We start from the raw sequence: 18,260 nt of genomic DNA, 5'->3' as shown, positions 1-18,260 counted from the left end.
AAAAAAGAGAAAATAAATGAAAGCAAACTAACATTACAGAAACAAACTAGATCTTGTTTTCTAATGCCACTGTGATATTGTAATAGCTGTAAAATTATAGATTGAAATGTAACTCCAGACTTTTGAAATCTGATTAACACAGAGGCGAATTAAATATGATAGTAAATTTCAATGAGTCTACCCATTTTACTATCTGTGAATAAAATATCTTTGAAATTTTTCTAGGTACTATCCTTACTGATAGGAAATATTACAAAATATATAGTTTTTAAAAAATGATCAGTGTTTATCAGAAAAAGTTATATGACTTATAGAAAACTGGGCAAGTGTGACCCATATTCAGGAAAAGAAATGCCAAAAAAATACATCTCTGAACATTCCTAGATGTTTGATTTAATAGATTGTCTATAAAGCAGCTATATAAGCATGCCTAAGGGGCTAAAAGAAATCATACTTTAAATAAGTAAAGGGAAGTATGACAATAATAAATCGACTACAATTTTAAATTAAAAAATTACAAGAAATTCCCAATAGATATTCTGGAGTTGAAAAACTTACTAAAGTAAAAAAAATCACTAGACACATTCAACAACATGTTTGATCAGGCAAAATAAAATTACTGAACATAAAGATAATAGAAATAATCCATCCTGAAGAATAAAGAGAAGAACTGGGTCTAGAGGAAGATGGTGATGACAATATCATCTCAGAGACCTGTGGAGCAACAGTAGATGTATTGATATATACTGACTGACAATCAGAGATAGGAGGCAGAGAAAAAATCAGAAAAAATTGGAGACTATAATGGCTAATAACTATTGAAGTCTAATGTAAAGTCTTTTTCATCATGTTTAAGAAGCTCATCACACTAATAGGAAAAATGCAATAAAAGTTCACACACAGAAGGTACATTATTGTGAAAGTCAAATACAAAGAAGAAATCTGGAAAGCAACAAAAAGAAATGACTCGTCACCTATAGGGGACCATGACCAGTTAATGGCTGACTTGCTGTCTAAATAATACAAACCAGAAGGTAGTGGAAAGGTGTATTAAAATAGCAAGAAAAAAAAGAAAAGAAAAAGAAAAAAAAAAACCAAAAAATTGTCAGTGAGGAATTTTATACTCAGCAAAACAATCCTTTGCATCAAAGGAAAGATTTCATTGCTAGCCAACCTGCTTTACAAAAATTACAATATGAAGTTATTTAGGCTGAAAAAAATTACCCAAATAGGGAGAAATTTTCCCCTTTTGGCCAAGTCTGCTGGGAGAAATGAACAACACTGGAAATATAAGAATGTGGGTTAATATCAAAGACTATAAATATATTTTGCTTGTTTTTCTTTAAACTTAATAAAAAATACTTCAGGCTTTTTTTCAAAGTCAGAAACATATCAAGAAAGCTGAGTTATATACCTACCACTATTTAACATTATATTGGGATTATTAAGCAATGCAAGTAAATGAGAAAGCAAATATTAAAACTGGAAAGAAAAAGGCAAAAGTATATCGATCTAGTGATGATATAATTATATACCTGAAGCTTCTAAAAAAATCAATATAAAGAATCAAATGTCATCATGGAGCAGAGTATAAAGTGAATGTATAAAAATCAGTAGCTTTCATATTTATAATGACCAGTTAGAATAGAGAATGAAATAGGACTTCATTTAAGACAAGCAGAAAGAAAGGTAGATGCTTACATCTAAACATAAAGTTTTACTAAGTGTGGAAACTAATAAAACATTACACAATATACATGTAAACGGATGTGGTGGTACAGGCCTGAAACCCCAGTTACTCAGGAGCCTGAGAAAGGACCTCAAATTCAAGATTAGTTTAGGAATCTTAGGAAGACCCTGTCTTGAAATTTAAAAAAAATTAAAGGACTGGGAATGCATCTTTGAATCAGAGTGCTTGTGTAATATACACAAATCTTGGATTCAACCCCAAACATAAATATATATATATAGACATGATCAGATAGAAGAACATTACATTCCTGAATATAAATTTACAACACCTACTACCCACTAAGTAAATTTATAGTTCTTTTTCTTAATTTTTATTTTTGGTAATGCTAATATGGAGCTTAACAGTTTGATGATGGTCAATTAAAACAAGTAAGTCAAAAAAACCTTCAAAAGTACACATAATGGAAGCCTAGCTCAAGTAGACATTTCAGAGTTACAAAGCTGTTGAAAGTAAAACAGTATGGCACTGGTGCATGAATAGACAAGCTGTCAAATAGAATGGAATAGGAAACCCACAAAGAGACTCAAAAACATTTAGAAATATTTTGTAGTGCATAAAAGTAATATCTCAAATCAGTGGAGGGAATACTATATTTTAAATAATGATATAAATAAAATTGGATAACCAAAAGGAAAAATAAACTGGATTTATTCCTCATGACACACACCATAAATAATTCTAAGTAGATCAGAAATGTAAAGATACAAGCATCAAAAGAAAATGTGAGTAGCTTTTTTCTTACCACAGAGCATGTGAAATTTTTATAACTGAAACTCAAATTCAAAAGCAATAAAGTAAAATTTGATTAATTTAATTGTATAAAAATAGATGATTGATATATTTGAATAAATGATTGATTCCAGGTTCAGGCAGAAATGTGCAAGATAAACCTAGAATATCAGGTTATTTTAGAAAGTAAGAGATGTATAAAATATTTTAAAGACTTTGTCAGAAGGACTTAAAGCCAACTTGAACAATATTCTACTGATCAAACAGGGATAAATCTAAGTACCAACTAATAAAATAATGATAAACTGAAAAATACAAAATCATAATATTTTTAAAAATACCATTGTTTTCCTTTGAAAGATGCAAGGGAACTTGTTTCTAAGTTGAAAACTGGTGAAGTATTAAGAATTTATAGTTTCTTTTTAAGAATCTCAGTAAAATGAAAGATTTTCCATTATAGAATTATTACACCAAAAAATACAGCAAGAAGAGAAAATAGATCCAAGCTAGGCAGTGATCATCAATATCTTATAACTTTTCAAAAGGAGGAAGGGAAAAGAGAGAAAAATAGAAAGATCCAAATGTTACATTCCTCCTGGTGGAGGTTACTGAATATAAAATAGTGTTCCCAAAATTAAGCTGAAAAATAATCAAGCCCCCAGCCATGCTAATCAATATACATGCAGTGCAGCAAATGGAAATGGATGTAAACTAATTATGAATGCAACAAAATAGACAAGATGGAAAAGCCTGACATGTATAAAAGAAATTTAATAAATCTACTAACAACTTGCATTTTATAAATCTTATTCAGAATCTAGGTCAATAAATAATGAATGTTTTTAAATTAGGAAAATGTAAATATCAGACATTTTTATAATATTAAGAAATCATTAATTTTTTTAAATGTGGTATTGGTAAAGAGATACTTTTAAAAATCTATCTTTGTTCACTTTAATGCAGATTTGAAAAAAGTCATGTAATCCTCAAGTTTTTTTGTCTTAACTAGTTTGAAGAAATATGTAAAGTACACATTCTGATTCCCTTCCAGCATCTCATTTCATCTCAGAGCTCTAAGAAGAAGGAGTCAGAAATTCAGCAATAGTAAATAATTCACATGTTACTTTTATTCTAAACTAAATGATTCAAAGGCAAAGTTCTGAGTCTCCTGAATAATTTTGAATATTATTTCATCATTCTGTACAGTGTAGTACCACCTCTGGGCCTGGCATGATGTGCCAAACAGGAAAGTGTTGAGTTAGTTCTCATGGGACAAGTGCATGTTCATGCCTCATCAGTACCCAGATGTCATAGCACATAATCCTTGAAAGTCACCTGAGCATTCTCATGACAAGCTGAGATAAAATGAAATATAAAACATACCTGAGGAAATTCAGTCATCAAACATTTCAGCCTTTGTTTTGGACACAATTTGTGTGGTAGATGTGACTTGGAAGTTAAATTCATAAAACAAAATATTCTTACCTGATAGGTGGAGATTATTTGTACTATTCAAGAAACGGAAAATATATTCAGTAAAATAGTCTGGGGAAGGCAAGTTTCTTCGTCCCAAACAAACACCTTGGAGGGACAGAGCAATGATGCTCGCTGCCAGCTGAGGAAGGGTGTTTTCATCAGCACCATCACTGCTCAGGATTCCGGATTTCTTCTGCAGCATTTTGGTTTCCATGCACTGAAATCAGATGCAAAGTCAAGAGGAAATGTTCACTTTGAAGTGATTTTGTACAAGATGTATCTATGATTTTTCCCGAAGATAATAGTACATCTCAAAGAAGCTTCAACTGTTTGTAGGAAGGACTGTTGTTGTTTACTGTCTCAGAAGCAATTGTATTTGCCATGACACTGAATTTTCTACAACTGTTCCTCAGTTGTACAACCTTTTACATTATCCCCTGTACGTTTTTCAAGATGATCTGCTCTGTTTTCACCTTTCAATGGTGAACTTTCTCCCAGGTTCAAGGACAGCCTGCAGGCTAATGATGTTCAAATACACTTTCCCTATCCTGACGTCATTCCGTCTCTGCTTCCTTGTATCATCACAGAGCACTTCCACTTCCACACTGGTCTTTAATCTCAAATTCAGTGTGCAGCCACCATCAATCAAGTGCCTACATTCTCCAACTTCTCCAGTACATATGTATGACAGGGGTCTTTTTCATTTGTGAATGTCAATTTCCTCCATTCAATTATGAGTGTCTGAGAGGCTAGAGGTTTGCCTTATACCCTAGTACTAGCAATACTCATTTATTTAAACATTTACTGAAAGCCTACTCCTTATGCTAAGCCAACTATTGGACCAGGTTCATCAAAAGAGAAAATGAAAGAAACTTACTGTGTCAATATTCAATGTTTGTGACCTAAGACAAAGAAACAAGTGTACTTATTTAGAAGGGAATTAGGCAAGGAGTGAGGAAAAGTATGGGGGGCAGTGTGACAATCATAAAGGTATGTTTTACGCATATCTTTATGCACCAATTCTCCAAAACAAATGTCACTATTCTATATTAAAAACATACACTAATAACCTTTTGAAATGCCAGTTGGATTTGAATTCTACAGTTAATGATGTAGACAGGAGCATATTCATAGCTGCTGTGGGGAGCCCAGTCGAAAGCTAAGGGCTAAGCACTAAGGTTTTTATAAATCTGGAGAAGTAGGGGGAGTTCCCTGAGTAAAAATATCAAGTTGAAATATAATAGAGTACAGATCTAATAGTACTGTGCTTTACATGGAGGCTGTGAAAGAGTACCAATCACAAGGTGTTCCTGAGGATAAAGGAGGATTCCAAGCACCATTCGCAGCCTTGAAGCCCTTAGGGTGTGGTCAGCAACATGCATCTTCCCTGCAAGAGTCATAGCTAGTGGGAGCTGTGGACAGGTCCCTATTCTATTACCAGGGAAACAGAAAGCCCTAGAATGAACTGAAGGGATGAGAACACTCAGAGTCAAGGCCAGCTCAAACACAAGAGAATGAAAGAATAGAGTGGTACTTAAATGCTGGGTCTCTGGGGGAATGGATACTGTGTAATAAAGCTATTTTTATTTAGTGGCTGAGATGGTTGTTAGTGGCTTGGCCATGTGAGCTGAATCCCATGCAGATCAAAACCTGGAGATGCAAGTGATGGGCATGGTGTGCAGTACCTGCCGTGACCTTCCACAGGAAGTCAGGACTGACTGATTTCCTAGGATGCCCTGATGAATGGCCTCCAGGACCCTTCCCAGGAACTAGGGACAGTTGTGTCTCTAGATCATTGGAATGGGCCTAGAAAAGGCTTATGAAAGCAAGGTCAATTCCTACTGAGTAAATAGAGGAATAAATTAGTTTTCCTACAGCATTATTTTATTCTTTTCTGTGTTTGATCTTACATTCAGAAGTGGATATTAGCGGTACATACAGAATAACCAGAAACCTGACGTATATACACCAACTGCTTTTAAATACTGGATCCCTATTTCCATTTAACCCCATCAATGGGGTTTTGGGTAAGATGATTAAAATTGTAGTGGTTCATTCAAACCAATGTTGGGTTGCATAGATGTTGCCATGAAGACAACAAAAAACTACATTCTGTCAAGTAAACTTCCTAAAATGGAAATAGATAAAGAATTATGGTTAAAGTCTGATATCTGTGGGATTAGAGCTACTAAAGTGATGCAGTCAAAGTGTTGGGTAAACGTCTGTTCCAACAGTAACAAGAGATATTAAACATATTTATAGCAAATTGGAGGATATATTTGCTGGTAATTAAGCCAGAACAGGACTTTAGTTCTTAGAAGCTACAATTGAGACCAAAACCAAAGTTGTTTGTACATATCAATGAATAGTTTGAGAGAGAAAAAAGCCAGTTTTAATCATACTTCTCAAAAATGTGGGTTAGCGCCTCAGTTTTTCTAGAAAATGTGGCTTAAATGAACTTAATGTTCACAGAACTTTATTTGCTAAAACTTCCTATTGTAACTTAAAAAGCAAAAGCATCATTGATACCTGTGTGCACATGAAGACATGGGTCAAATCCCTGGCATTAAATAAATAAATAGCATCACTGAAAGGTCAGCTTTTGGCAGAATATTAATGATGGCACCACTGACCAAGTGCCCATTTCTTAAGACTGGTAACTGGGAGAGATGAAAAGCATTTGAATGGGTCTTGTATATATGCAGTACAAATCAAAAGCCACAAAAAGGATATTTTTTTTGAGCTGGTTATGATGAATAATGCTTGTTTGCAAGCTGCTTCTTCAGCAAAATAACTAAAGATAAATTTGTCTCTCTATAGGAAGGCAAGGCAAATAGGCACACTGATCTCCACACTTTAGTTCAGTCCTTGGACATGGATCAAAAAGCTTTAAGTCACATTGATTTGAGTGCGCAGGAGGATTCAGGGGAAGAGAGTTGACCTGTCCTCTGGCTAGCTTACCTACCCGCCCACCCAGCTTCTGGCTAAACTCATCTTCCACTTAGTCATTCCATTTCCACTTTTGACTCAGAATTTTTAAATTATGTCACTTAGCATGTCATAGTTTAAAACCATAAATACTTATCTCCCTTGGAAGTTCTTGAATGTCTCATGAAAAATAAGTGACGAAAAATCAGGCTCTGACACTGTAGCTTAGTAGCAGAACCAGTTATCAGGTGTGCCCTTCTTACCTGGCTCCTGGAAGTGTCAAAGTACTGCCTAGTGAAAGCCAAGATATCTTCTGTCTCATTCTGTGAGAGGAAGTAGGAGTCTTCATCCTGCCGGAGGCTCAACAGGCTGCGTAAGTAAAATTTATATTCTTTATTACTCATGTTGAGCTTTGAAGAGCAGATATCTTCCTGATGAATGATGTAATAAAGGAGGAGAAGAGACACCCTCTGGATGACCTCCTCTTGAAGCTGCTCTTCGAGATCTCCTCCAGCTATTAGTATCAGTGCATCTGGTTCAAAACACTATGGGGAGAAAAGTAAAAGACAAAGAGGCACAAAAAATAAATAGCACCAGAACACTAACAACCACAAGACAGTGGCCCAAATGATTACTTCAGGAAAAGATGAGAAACGTAGTTAGGTCCAATAACTAAATATAGATAAATCTATCGTGATTACACTTTTTTTCTTTCAGTACTAGGGATTGAACCTAAGGCCTTCATAGTGAGCTGTACCTCAAGTTCTTTTTTATTTTTCATTTTGATGCAGGGTGTCTCTAAGTTACTAAATTTCCCAGCCTGGGCTGGAACTTAGAATTTTCCTGTCTCAGCCTCCCAGATGGGTGGGATTACATGCAGGTGCTATAATGCCCAGCTGCTTTTATGTAACAGTGAGCCCTCCTAGTGAGCCCTTTTTCTAAGGGAGATCCCTCTGGCCCAACTCCAGGTGCCACAAGTTGTATGTGTTTTACTTTACATAAGACCATCCAAAGCTTTGGCTCTTCAAATGATGCTACATTTGTACAGGATAAAATCAAATTCCCTGCTGTTTCTCCTTGCTGTGGCTGCTATATGCCCTACCTCCCCTACCTTATCTTCACCTTTTACTATCATTGCACTAAACGCACCACGCTCTTTCCCACACCTTTCAGGTCTGCTTATTCCCCAGACTTCTCAAATCTCAGTTTAAAATGCTTCCTTCTTAGAGAAGCCTTCCCAGGACCTCTCATCTCTGTCCCCCAGCACAACACTGTCCAAAAGGAACATAACGCAAGTTGCCTACATCTTTGGAATCTTCTAGAAGCCACATTTTAAAAAGTAAAATGAAACAGGTGAAGTTAATTTTAACAATATTTTATAGAAATTTACATATCTAAGATAATTTCTTTTTGCATATAAACAAAAAACTTTAAATTACTTAGATATTTTATATTCTTTTTGTTGGATTGAGTCTTCAAAAATTGGTGCATATTTTATATTTATAGCACATCTCAACTCTGATGAGCCACATATTAAGGGCCCAATAGCCATGAATGGCTAAAGCTACCATGTTGGATAATACAGCTCTAGAACATCATAATTTCATTTTCTTTATAGCAGTGGTATTGTAAAATTACTTTGCATTTTATTTTCTCTATTCCTTATGAGAACAGTGGTCCACAAAGGCCAGATTTTGTCTGTTTTGCACAGCATATTTCCAGCATATAGCAGGATACCTGGCACTAAAGAAGTACAGAAACTCAAGGAAGGAGCACCATGCTAAGAGAATTCTAAAGTGCTTTGCATTAAAAGGAATCAGAACATATGCTCCAAGTGGTATATCCCAAATCTAACACTTTGGCAACTGATTATTTTCAGCTGAAGGGAATTGAGAAATAATAGATATAGAAAACTCTCTACCCTTCCCCTATTAACCTAAATTTTTCCTAATAAAGATGTCTTCCCTGTACCAAGTAAAGGAGAATGCTCTTATCCCTGGAGACTAGGAGTTGATGTGGATCTCAATGCATACAATCAAACTACAAAACAACTCTTAGCATCCATTAGCACCCTCCTGTGTTTCCCAGTCATTTTCTCTACAATTTACCACTTTTGCCACAGCCCCCCTGTTTTCTGTTCTTTTCACATCTCTATAGTGCATTGCTCTTTGTTAAAATGGTATACAGTTTCCTGGGTCTAATCACTTCTTTGAAGGCTTTCACTTCTTTCATGAGGCTTCCAATGCCACATAACAATTTTTACCATAAATAAAACTTGCATTTCTTTTTTCTTGTTTATTCGCCTTTTGTGAGTTAGGTTCACAAGACCGGATCACAGCTTTTAAGAGGATAAAGGAGGGAAACATTTATTTCATCCTATGCTATGATACTTTCTACCACAAACTATAGGCATAAGTGATTCCTCTAATCTCAGAAGTTCCTCTGGCATAAAATGTTTGGATCACCGTATTGGAACGCAGAGAAGAAAACTAGACAAAAAAATTGGGGAGGAGAAGCTGTTTTAGCAAGAAAAGAACAACTCTCTTCAAAACAGTTGGGAGCTCTTGAGGGTTCTCCAGTGTCTGAGAAGCAACTTCATTACCCAACAACAACCCTTTCAGCATTAAGCATTGAGGAATGTCTGCCCTGAATCTGAGATATTTGTCCCACTGTGTGGACAATTTACTACAGTGTTTTTTTCATTTGTTCTTCTATGAAGTAGATGTTTTAAAAGTTCTAATTCCATGTCTGCTGGGCAACCCACTGGGTAACATCTGGTATAAACCATCTGCCTCAGGAAAAAGCAAATTTTGTCTATCACCAAAGCAAAGCATAATGGTATTATTTTCAAAGCAACACAAATTTTAATCCTTTCTCAACTCAATTGTAAGACAGTCAAGAACTTGACAGAGGGGGCACAAGATTCACAACAAGAGCGACTTTCAATGTTGATGTTAAGTTTCACCTCTGAAGCCACAGCTGCCATTTTCTGTGCCTTGAGTGGCTCCCAAGAAAAGGTTCAAGTGTTGGTTTATGGAATTGATGCCAAGATTCAAAGTGGTAACTCATTTGAAACAAAAGTATAACAAAGCCAAATAACCTCTGATACCAAATCATTGGTAGTGTTAGCTACTGTTTAATGACCAGTCCTATACAGAACACAATGTACTCAAGTATTCTTCAGAATACAGTCTAATTGGTTTTGGAAAATCTTTAGGGCGATGAATATTTTGATACTGGAAACTGTATCTCATTATATTAAATGGGAAAATAAAATATTCTCATCTGATACAATAATCCACCAAATGTTTCCACAGAAAGTATTTAGACTACCAATCATACAATTATGTAATTATTTAAAGTTTAACAAATGAATGAGTGTATCTGTACACAATAGGCAAAGATAGTGCACAGAATAGAACAAAAATTTTCTTCTACGAAAAAATCTATAGGCCTTCCCATGATCCAGGATCCTCAGTGGGTTGAATGGGAAGAGACTCAGCAAGAAGATGAACTACATCCTCCCGGTTCATGGACTGGGAAACCAGAAGAGTATCCCCTCCATAAGTGAGTGGCTGAGTCAGAGGAACTCAGGGTGACATGACAGCAGCTGACGTGAAAGGAATAGCTTGATGCTTGTACTATTTGATTGACTTTGCAGGCCTGGGGCTGATGGTCTGGGCATCTCTTTGGAGGATGGCAGTCTGCACTGTGGCAACTGTAGGGATTTCCTTCTGTGTTGTTTGTGAAATCCAATGTTTTGTTCTGTTTTACTGTTTTGTTTTATTTCTGTATCTGGTAACCTGAGCAACTATTTTGAAGATAACAATATGCAGTATAACAATCATTGTTAAATCCTAGCATCTTGTTTTGAAAACCTAGATAGCTTGTTAGTTTTTTTAAAGAAAAAGGAAAAAAAACTATAGTTATAAGATAGCTGAAAACCAAATTTAAGGGAGAGTAAGTAACGTGTCTAAGTCACATAGCTAATTGTAGTTAGTCGTGCCAGTTTTAAATCCTACTCTTCCAATGACAGCCTTATTCTCTAATCCCTTTCTTTGGTGCCATGGAGGCATAAGTTGTGGGCTCTCCATGTATTTAAGGTACAGCCTCTTCAACCATTCTTTTTCTCTCCTTCCTTCTGGGTAGGAGGAGAAGTCAATTAGGAGGCAAGAGAACAGGAGACTAGAGCTTGGATGAGTTCATGCTGCTGTACAGTCAAGTGCTGCTCAGGCTGTTTATGAGGCTGGACCAGTAGGAAGAAGAAGAGCACTTACAGCATGAGGAGAGGATGAACACGGGGTCACCAGGCCGTATGCAGGTAGCTAGGGCTTGGCCGACAAACACGTCTCATCCCACCTGAGGTGTCTAAGGAGACTCCTGTCCCTTCACTGTCCCCTCAGCGTTTCTTTGTACACTTTTCCAGGGTTAGAAAAGGGTGCGTGTTTCAGAGGACAGCTGAGGAAAGAATATGCATTGTAACCGTACAGATAAGCGTCCTAGAATTGTAACGAAACATACATGTGAAGATAATACTGATTTCTGACAAGTTTAAGTCAGTCATGGCGGCACTTTCTTTTACTTGAGTGGTGATTTCAGTCATCTTGAATGAATAGGTATTACCTAATCCTGAGTTTAATTTTTGAGGCCTGCAGAAATAAAGCATAACCAGGAATCAAATGACTGAACTGAGAACTTTGTTCCCTTTTGTATTTAAATCTTAGAGAAGCTACTTTAATAGGGAAGACAGTGGCATGAGGAAAGAATGCCATGGGAAATATCAGAAGCACTAAATAAGAAAATAAAAATTCCTCCTCTGGGTAAATCTATGACAGAAAAGAAGCATGGTGGGGACCAGTGGAGGGCAGGGGAAATGAAGATTTTCAACTTATTACCATGACATTTGGCTTTGTCATTAAAGTGTTGAGTAGCTGACTAAATTGTGTTTGGAGAAGAATGTTTAACACAATTTTCCAATACTGAGGCCCATAGCCATCAAGATCAGTCCAAGCTGCTGACTCCTGTGAAGTGATTCTTTGTTAAAGAATAACGAACTCATTCAGGAATAATCCATTGATTTCCTTTTAAAGCTTGTCAGGAATCTAGGAATAAGTGTTAAAGAATTTGCAAACAAATAAACTTTGGGAAAACAATTAAATTTAAGGTGGAGGCCTTCTTTACATCTAAATGAGCTATCTGGACACCTGATGGTAATTGTCTGTCATACCTGGACACCCAATCAGATCACCTCCTCCAGCTATGTAACTTCTGGTCTGTTTATTGCTCATATAGGTAAGATGTGATAGTATTCTTTCCCTACATCCATAATACAGGCATCAGACTTGCAGGGTAAACTAGGGCGGCTTTATCCTCAAAGATGTTTAACATTTCATTTTGACACATGGGTACACCTACTATCTTCTTTCAGGTTCTTAGATTTCCATAAGGTCTTTTTTAATAGTGGTCATCTTTTTTAAGGATAATAATTGATTTTAAAATAGAATAAGTAACATATTTCTTTCATTTCTTGGCAAGCAGAGCAGGAAGGATGTTGTCTGATGGCAGGGACTGACTTTTACTGGTTCCATAGGAGATTTCATGGATCTTCTGACAAAAAGAAGTCTTAACAGAATTAAATTTTTTAAAAAGAAACTTTCTAGATAAATGAGTAATGCTTGACACTTTCTACATGTTATCCATAAAAATCAAGACAAATCAATGAGGTAGGTAGAATGAATGGAGAACCTTATGACAGTGAATTCTACATGAATATATCTGAGAATTTGTCTGGAGAACTTAGTCAAAAACCAAAGCATCTGGGATAGCTGAGAAGAGATCTAGGGATTGGTTGAGAGGATGAATTCTGAAGAATGTTACTGTTCCCATGTCCCTAGGAAATGAAGCATCAGACATCACTGTGAGGTACAGGGAAGGTGAGGAAACAGAAGAAGCTTCAATCCTTTGTCTAGCCTCTGGCTATATGTGCATGGCATGCCCACAGAGATATCTTCCCAACAATGAGAGTCATTACCTTAGTCCTATTAAGATAGGGTAAAAGAAATAAAGATCTACAAAAAGCAACAAGGAAATTCAATTTTTTATCTTCCTTATTAACTTAAAACTCTGGGTCAGATTCTTGTTCAGCTCTGCATATGGGAATAATAATCATTTAAGAAAAATTGGCAAAACAAGATGCGTTAACCCTACATGTTCCTGGTCTATCTCACTTCCTTCAAGACTGAGGAAACTAAGATACGAGTAACTGGAAAAATGCACAATGTTCACAGGGACACTCATTGCCAGCTCGTACAATGTCCAGGTCTAGACCTCCTTGAAGCAATGCCTAGGAGTCCCCAAACCTACAAAAAACTCAGGTTGCAGGAAAAGCAGAGCCTTGAGTTCACCTTAGGATGAGACAACCTCCCCAAGCAGAGAAATTATCCCATGATAGGAACAGAGGTAGCCTCCTCCCAAGCAAGGATGATAATGTCTTGGGAACCAAATGCCCTCTCAAGCCATAAGGATCCTTCAAGAGGTAGAAACCAGGCTGAGATAAAGACCAACCACACCTTGGCCTGCCTCAGCTAATCATTGTGAGCTTGTGCTTTTGTGAGCAGGCCATCTTGAACCTCTTCATAAAAGTGAGCCCCTCCAAGCACTCAAGCTGGAGTCCTCTTCCAATTCTTTCTTAACTTCTAACTCTGCCTAATAAACCTGTCTGCTTCACACTGATGTGTTCTAAAATTCTTTTGCTATAAAGTGAATCTGAAACCTACTTTGAGGGCAAAGTTGAATTGTACATCTTTTCTTTGGGGGACTTCCTTGCCCCCACCCCACCATAACATCCATAGAAGTGGAGACCAAGGTTCAGCATATCCTAACAACTAGAAGGTTCCACTTCCAGAGCAGGGAGGGCACTCTTCACTTCAGGAACCTATGTAGGACCATGATGCTCATCTTTATGGACAAGTTTACTCTTTGGAGTCAGTGCATCCCTTATTATTTCCATTAAAACTCTAATTCTCAAAGAAGAAAAGAGGGAGAGAAGTCAGTATCATCTAAGAAATATCCATTTTCAAAGGCTGCAGCATGCATAGATTTACTTTTGAATGTCCAACATTCTCAGTACTTCTCAAATTTAATTTTTTTATCTACACCTAACGTCGGGAGCATTTTTTTCTTCTGCACAATTTCAAGATACTGACTTCCCTGGGTTCTTTTAGAAATATAAAATCACTTATTTTCCTTCTCTTTATGAAATTGAGAGGACCCTGTTTGCCCCAGCCTCTCATAGATGAGGACAATTTCTAGGCTCCTCACTGATGGAGGATCGGGTGACCCGAAGCCCTTGAGCAGGTGAGGCTGAGTGAGATTCACATTTGTTTCACCTCAGCTTCTTTCAGAGAAAAAGAGCAGCAGGACGAGAGCAAAACTATTATACTGACTGCTTCAAGGCCTGAGAATGGAAATAATTCAAATAGAAGCCAGATTGGCCAAGCCTTTCATAATGTCACAGAAAACAATAAATTGAAAAACAACCTCTTCCTCCCAGCCCCAAATATGGAGAATATTTTTGCTTGCTTACATTCCCCCTAGCAAAACTAATACTCAACCAGCCTTAATAAGGCACTTCATGTCATTAAAACAGAACATTGCCCTGAAGCAAATTCTCAGAGGACATTAATAAGATATGACTCCTGGTTATTTCCAGTGGGATATCTTCTGTTGCTATCTAGATATATTAATGTCATCACAGATGAGCTGCCTATTATAACACGTTTCCTCTGGGAACCACTGGACATTTTAATAATTATTGAATTATTTATGGTCTACCCAGAGAAAAGTGTTATGTGTAAGACCCTTTATGTCATCAAATAAATAAATAAATACTTTTAAAAAACAACACTTAGGCAGTGTGCTCCGAACCCTATCCCTTGAGCTATGCATGACTGAGAAAATCTTCTAAAATTTATATTAGGAAGCAGTTACTTGCTTCTGATGAACTTATTTATTTTTTCTACTTATCTATATTTTTGTAGGCTTTACCTAAAAAATCTCAACAGTCGGGAAGGGGTGGTGCAGAGTGATTTGGCTGAATTTTGTTTGTGTCCATTTATGACATGGTTTTCCTTTCATTTTCTGCTTTTATTTAAACCTTCTACCCTGCCACCAACTACCCAGATGGGTGGATTCTCAGCCCTCACTCACTTCGTACCAAAGTGACCCAGAGAGACTTTTAAAATTTCCATTCCAGACAAGCTGAGTCTCATTCTGAGAGGAGGAAGCCCTTATATAAACGTTCTGTGAAACCTGCTCAGCTGATAGGTCAGGCTGTGGAGTGGGTCTCAGAGAACCATGGGTACAATTTCAGCTCTGCCTACAAAATTGCTCTCTCCCAGCTAAGATCCCTCATCATTATGATGATTGTTCAATCATTGTGCCATGCAAGATACTAGAGAATACAAGGTTTTAAGAAAATCTTAAAACCTGAACATGAAACAAATGTAAGATTGTTAAGATTATGCTACAGAAAACAGCACTTATTTAAGTATATGCACGTTTGGTGCAGGAAAGAAATGAGAAAGAAAGAGAAGGAGGGAGGGAGAAAGCAAGAAAGTAAAGCAAAGTTCATGCCTACAAATAAATACTGCACCTCTAAACATGCATGAAGTTTCTAGAAGTTTAAGGTGGTAAAACAAAGTGCTCCTGTCCTTAAGTACTATCTAAAGAATGCTGAAAAGTTTGCTGGATTCCAAACACAAACTATTTTACCACAATCCATTGTTCACTGGAGTTTTGGAAATTTGGTGTTTGTTTTCTGAAGCAATGGTCTTTTGAACATGCCCTGCTCCATGATCCCCTTCTATGTCACTAACCAGGTGGCAGTCTCCCCGCGTTCCGTGTGTCCGTGGGCACCCAGTCTTCTCCAGCAGGGTTCTGATGAGGCTCCTGGAGTGGTTGAGGGGTGGATGATCACCAGCAGCGAGAAGTTGCAGTATTTCTGCCAGTTGGCCTGGACTCCCCGGGTTGCTGCTGTCCTGGGTTGAAGATTTGTCCGTCTCAGTACAGGACGCAAGGCTGAGTAGAAGGAACAAAGGCACCCCATACACTGAAAGCTTGGTCCAGAGGCACATTTCCGCTCTTCCTTTACCTTGAGTCTGTATTAGACAGGGACAAGTGGGTGGCTGTTAATGGGATCAACTTGTAAGCAAAGAAATTTCTATGGTATAAGGGAAAAATAAAGGCTTCAATTATTGTGCCTAAACATGTTTGAAAGGACTCATTAATTAGGTGGCTAAGCTGATTTGGAAAGACAAGCTGTTCCTAACCCCCAGGGGATCTGTAGGTAATTTATAACCCCAAACAGCAGGCTGGAAAATACTATGGCTGTAGACTTGCAAACTGGCAAACAGTTAAGACACCATTAGATTTGTCTCTGCCTGAAGTAACCTCAGACAAACATTAGGAAGAGGAAATGTTTCCCTTTCTCTACAGGTGGTACCAAAACAGGCCGCAGGACTGGACCAGCTTCACCCTCTCACATCTTAAAGAACCCTTCTAGATTCCTCTTCCTCATCATTAAATTAAGCAAATGAAAGTTAAAAAAAATGAAACGTGAATAAATTACTATTATAATTTTTAAGTAAAAATGCTTTGGGCAAGGAAAAGTACTAGAAGAAAATGATAATAGGAAAAGTTGATCTTTCTTTTTCTTTTACTAAAAGTCAAGATTCTGGAGAATGAAGTATCTTAGAAAGCAAGAGGATTTCAAAACTTCATGAGCCTCAATGCTTTCAGTCAGTGGTCCAAAAAAGGGCCAGAGATAACTTTTGAGCCAGTCAACTTCTGGAGATAAAAGCAAAGCTTTTCAGTTAATTTTTTTGTTTAAGGAATATAAAGTGTTAACACCATCTCATGTCAGATCCCAGCCCAGAGCAGAGATGCTGGAATTACATGGGGGGTGAGGGGATCACAGATAAAGTGTAAGATTCTTAGGTTAGCATTTAAAAATTGACAGAGGGTCATACTAACATTTCTAAACCCAAATCTTACCTTAAGAAACATAAATGATTTTTTATCTGGAGCACCACAGCTTTTGAAATCTCGGAGAGTATTTCATGGTTTCAAAGTCCTCTGTTTTTAAAATTCTTTGACTGTGTGCTGGGAGCTGAAGGGGATTATTTCAAGCCAGAGACGTTTTCAGTTGCTATGGAGAGCTGCTTCAAAGGTAACAATGAGGGTGGATAAAAGTGAGAACTTTCTATCTCACAGATTTAGGATAATCAAATTAATGTGATTAATGAATTTGTCCTTGTATATCAACGTTTAACCAGATTTTAAAAGCATCGTCTACAGTCTCTTGCCTTTCCAGAGACAGAGTCAGGGTCCAAAAATATGTCATCATCTTGCAGAATGGAAGTCTTTAGCATTCCATCAAGATTTTTTCTTCCCAGCTGATTCTGTGATAACTATTTCTCATCCAGACTTAAATCCAGGATTTGTTGAAAAGATACACTTTTTAGAAACTTTCTGATTTCACAAAGCACAGAAGTTTAAAAGATTTAAAGCATTTGGAATTAGAAGTTTTCAAGCCAGGCATGGTGGTGCATACCTAGAATCATGGCACTGTGGGAGGTTGGGGCAGGAGGATAGCTAGTTTTTTCCCAGCCTGAGCATCTTAGCAATTTAGCTAAGTTTCAGAATTTTAAAAACTAAAAAAGGGTGGGGAATGTGAAAGACCTGGCTTTAATCTCTTTACCAAAAACGCAGAAAAAGAAAGAAAGAGAGAGAGAGAGAGAGAGAGAGAGAGAGAGAGAGAGAGAGAGAAGAAAGAAAGAAAAAGAAAGAAAGAAAGAAAGAAAGAAAGAAAGAAAAAGGAAGAGGATGATGAGTTTTCAAATAAGTATTTGTTGGGTAACTAAAGTTCTCACTTGAGAAGCAAGTGAATGTAAATAGAGGACTTTAATTAGCTGCACAGATCATGATCCCTACTGTGTGGAAGACTTTATTATATTGGGTTCTTCAGATCCTGCAAAACCCAACCTCTCCATATATTAATGTAATGGTTGATACATTGTGTCAACTTGAGAAGTTTAGAAGTTTAAGCGACTCTGCAGTGAGTCAGGGTTCTTACTGCGGAAGAGGGGGCTCCTAGGTGATGGGAGTGCTACACCCACCCGGGGTGTAGCATCCTGCTTACAATATAGTGGGGAGTAGAAAAGGCTTGCCCCTGTCCTTTGCTCTTGCTACTTTTGCTGTTGTCTGCTGCCCCTGTGCCATGCCACCCTGCTTTGGAGCCAGCTGATTATGGACTTAAACCTTCCAGAAACTAGAGAAAAGTAATCAAGACAATGAGTGAACCAACAACGTAAGG

The 18,260-nt window shown here is 37.2% G+C and overlaps 1 protein-coding gene across 1 annotated transcript in view; it reads right to left on the bottom strand.

Annotated features, from left to right (window-relative positions):
• The window catches only part of Slc39a12 (solute carrier family 39 member 12), a 63,768-nt gene extending 46,681 nt beyond the window's left edge, over positions 1–17,087 (bottom strand). The window contains exons 1-4 of the mRNA XM_003462762.5: positions 16,940–17,087; positions 15,763–16,044; positions 7,150–7,431; positions 3,968–4,175 (exon numbers count right to left, since the gene is read on the bottom strand). Coding sequence (XP_003462810.2) covers positions 3,968–4,175; positions 7,150–7,431; positions 15,763–16,044; positions 16,940–16,951 — 784 coding nt within the window. The 5' untranslated portion in view covers positions 16,952–17,087. The remainder of the gene's footprint in view (positions 1–3,967; positions 4,176–7,149; positions 7,432–15,762; positions 16,045–16,939) is intronic.
• Positions 17,088–18,260: the final 1,173 nt, after the last annotated feature.

The sequence above is a fragment of the Cavia porcellus genome, unplaced genomic scaffold (assembly GCF_034190915.1).
Source record: "Cavia porcellus strain 051 isolate PalLab524CR breed Dunkin Hartley unplaced genomic scaffold, mCavPor4.1 scaffold_27, whole genome shotgun sequence".
Lineage (NCBI taxonomy): Eukaryota > Metazoa > Chordata > Mammalia > Rodentia > Caviidae > Cavia > Cavia porcellus.
This window is presented reverse-complemented; position numbering and strand designations above follow the sequence as displayed.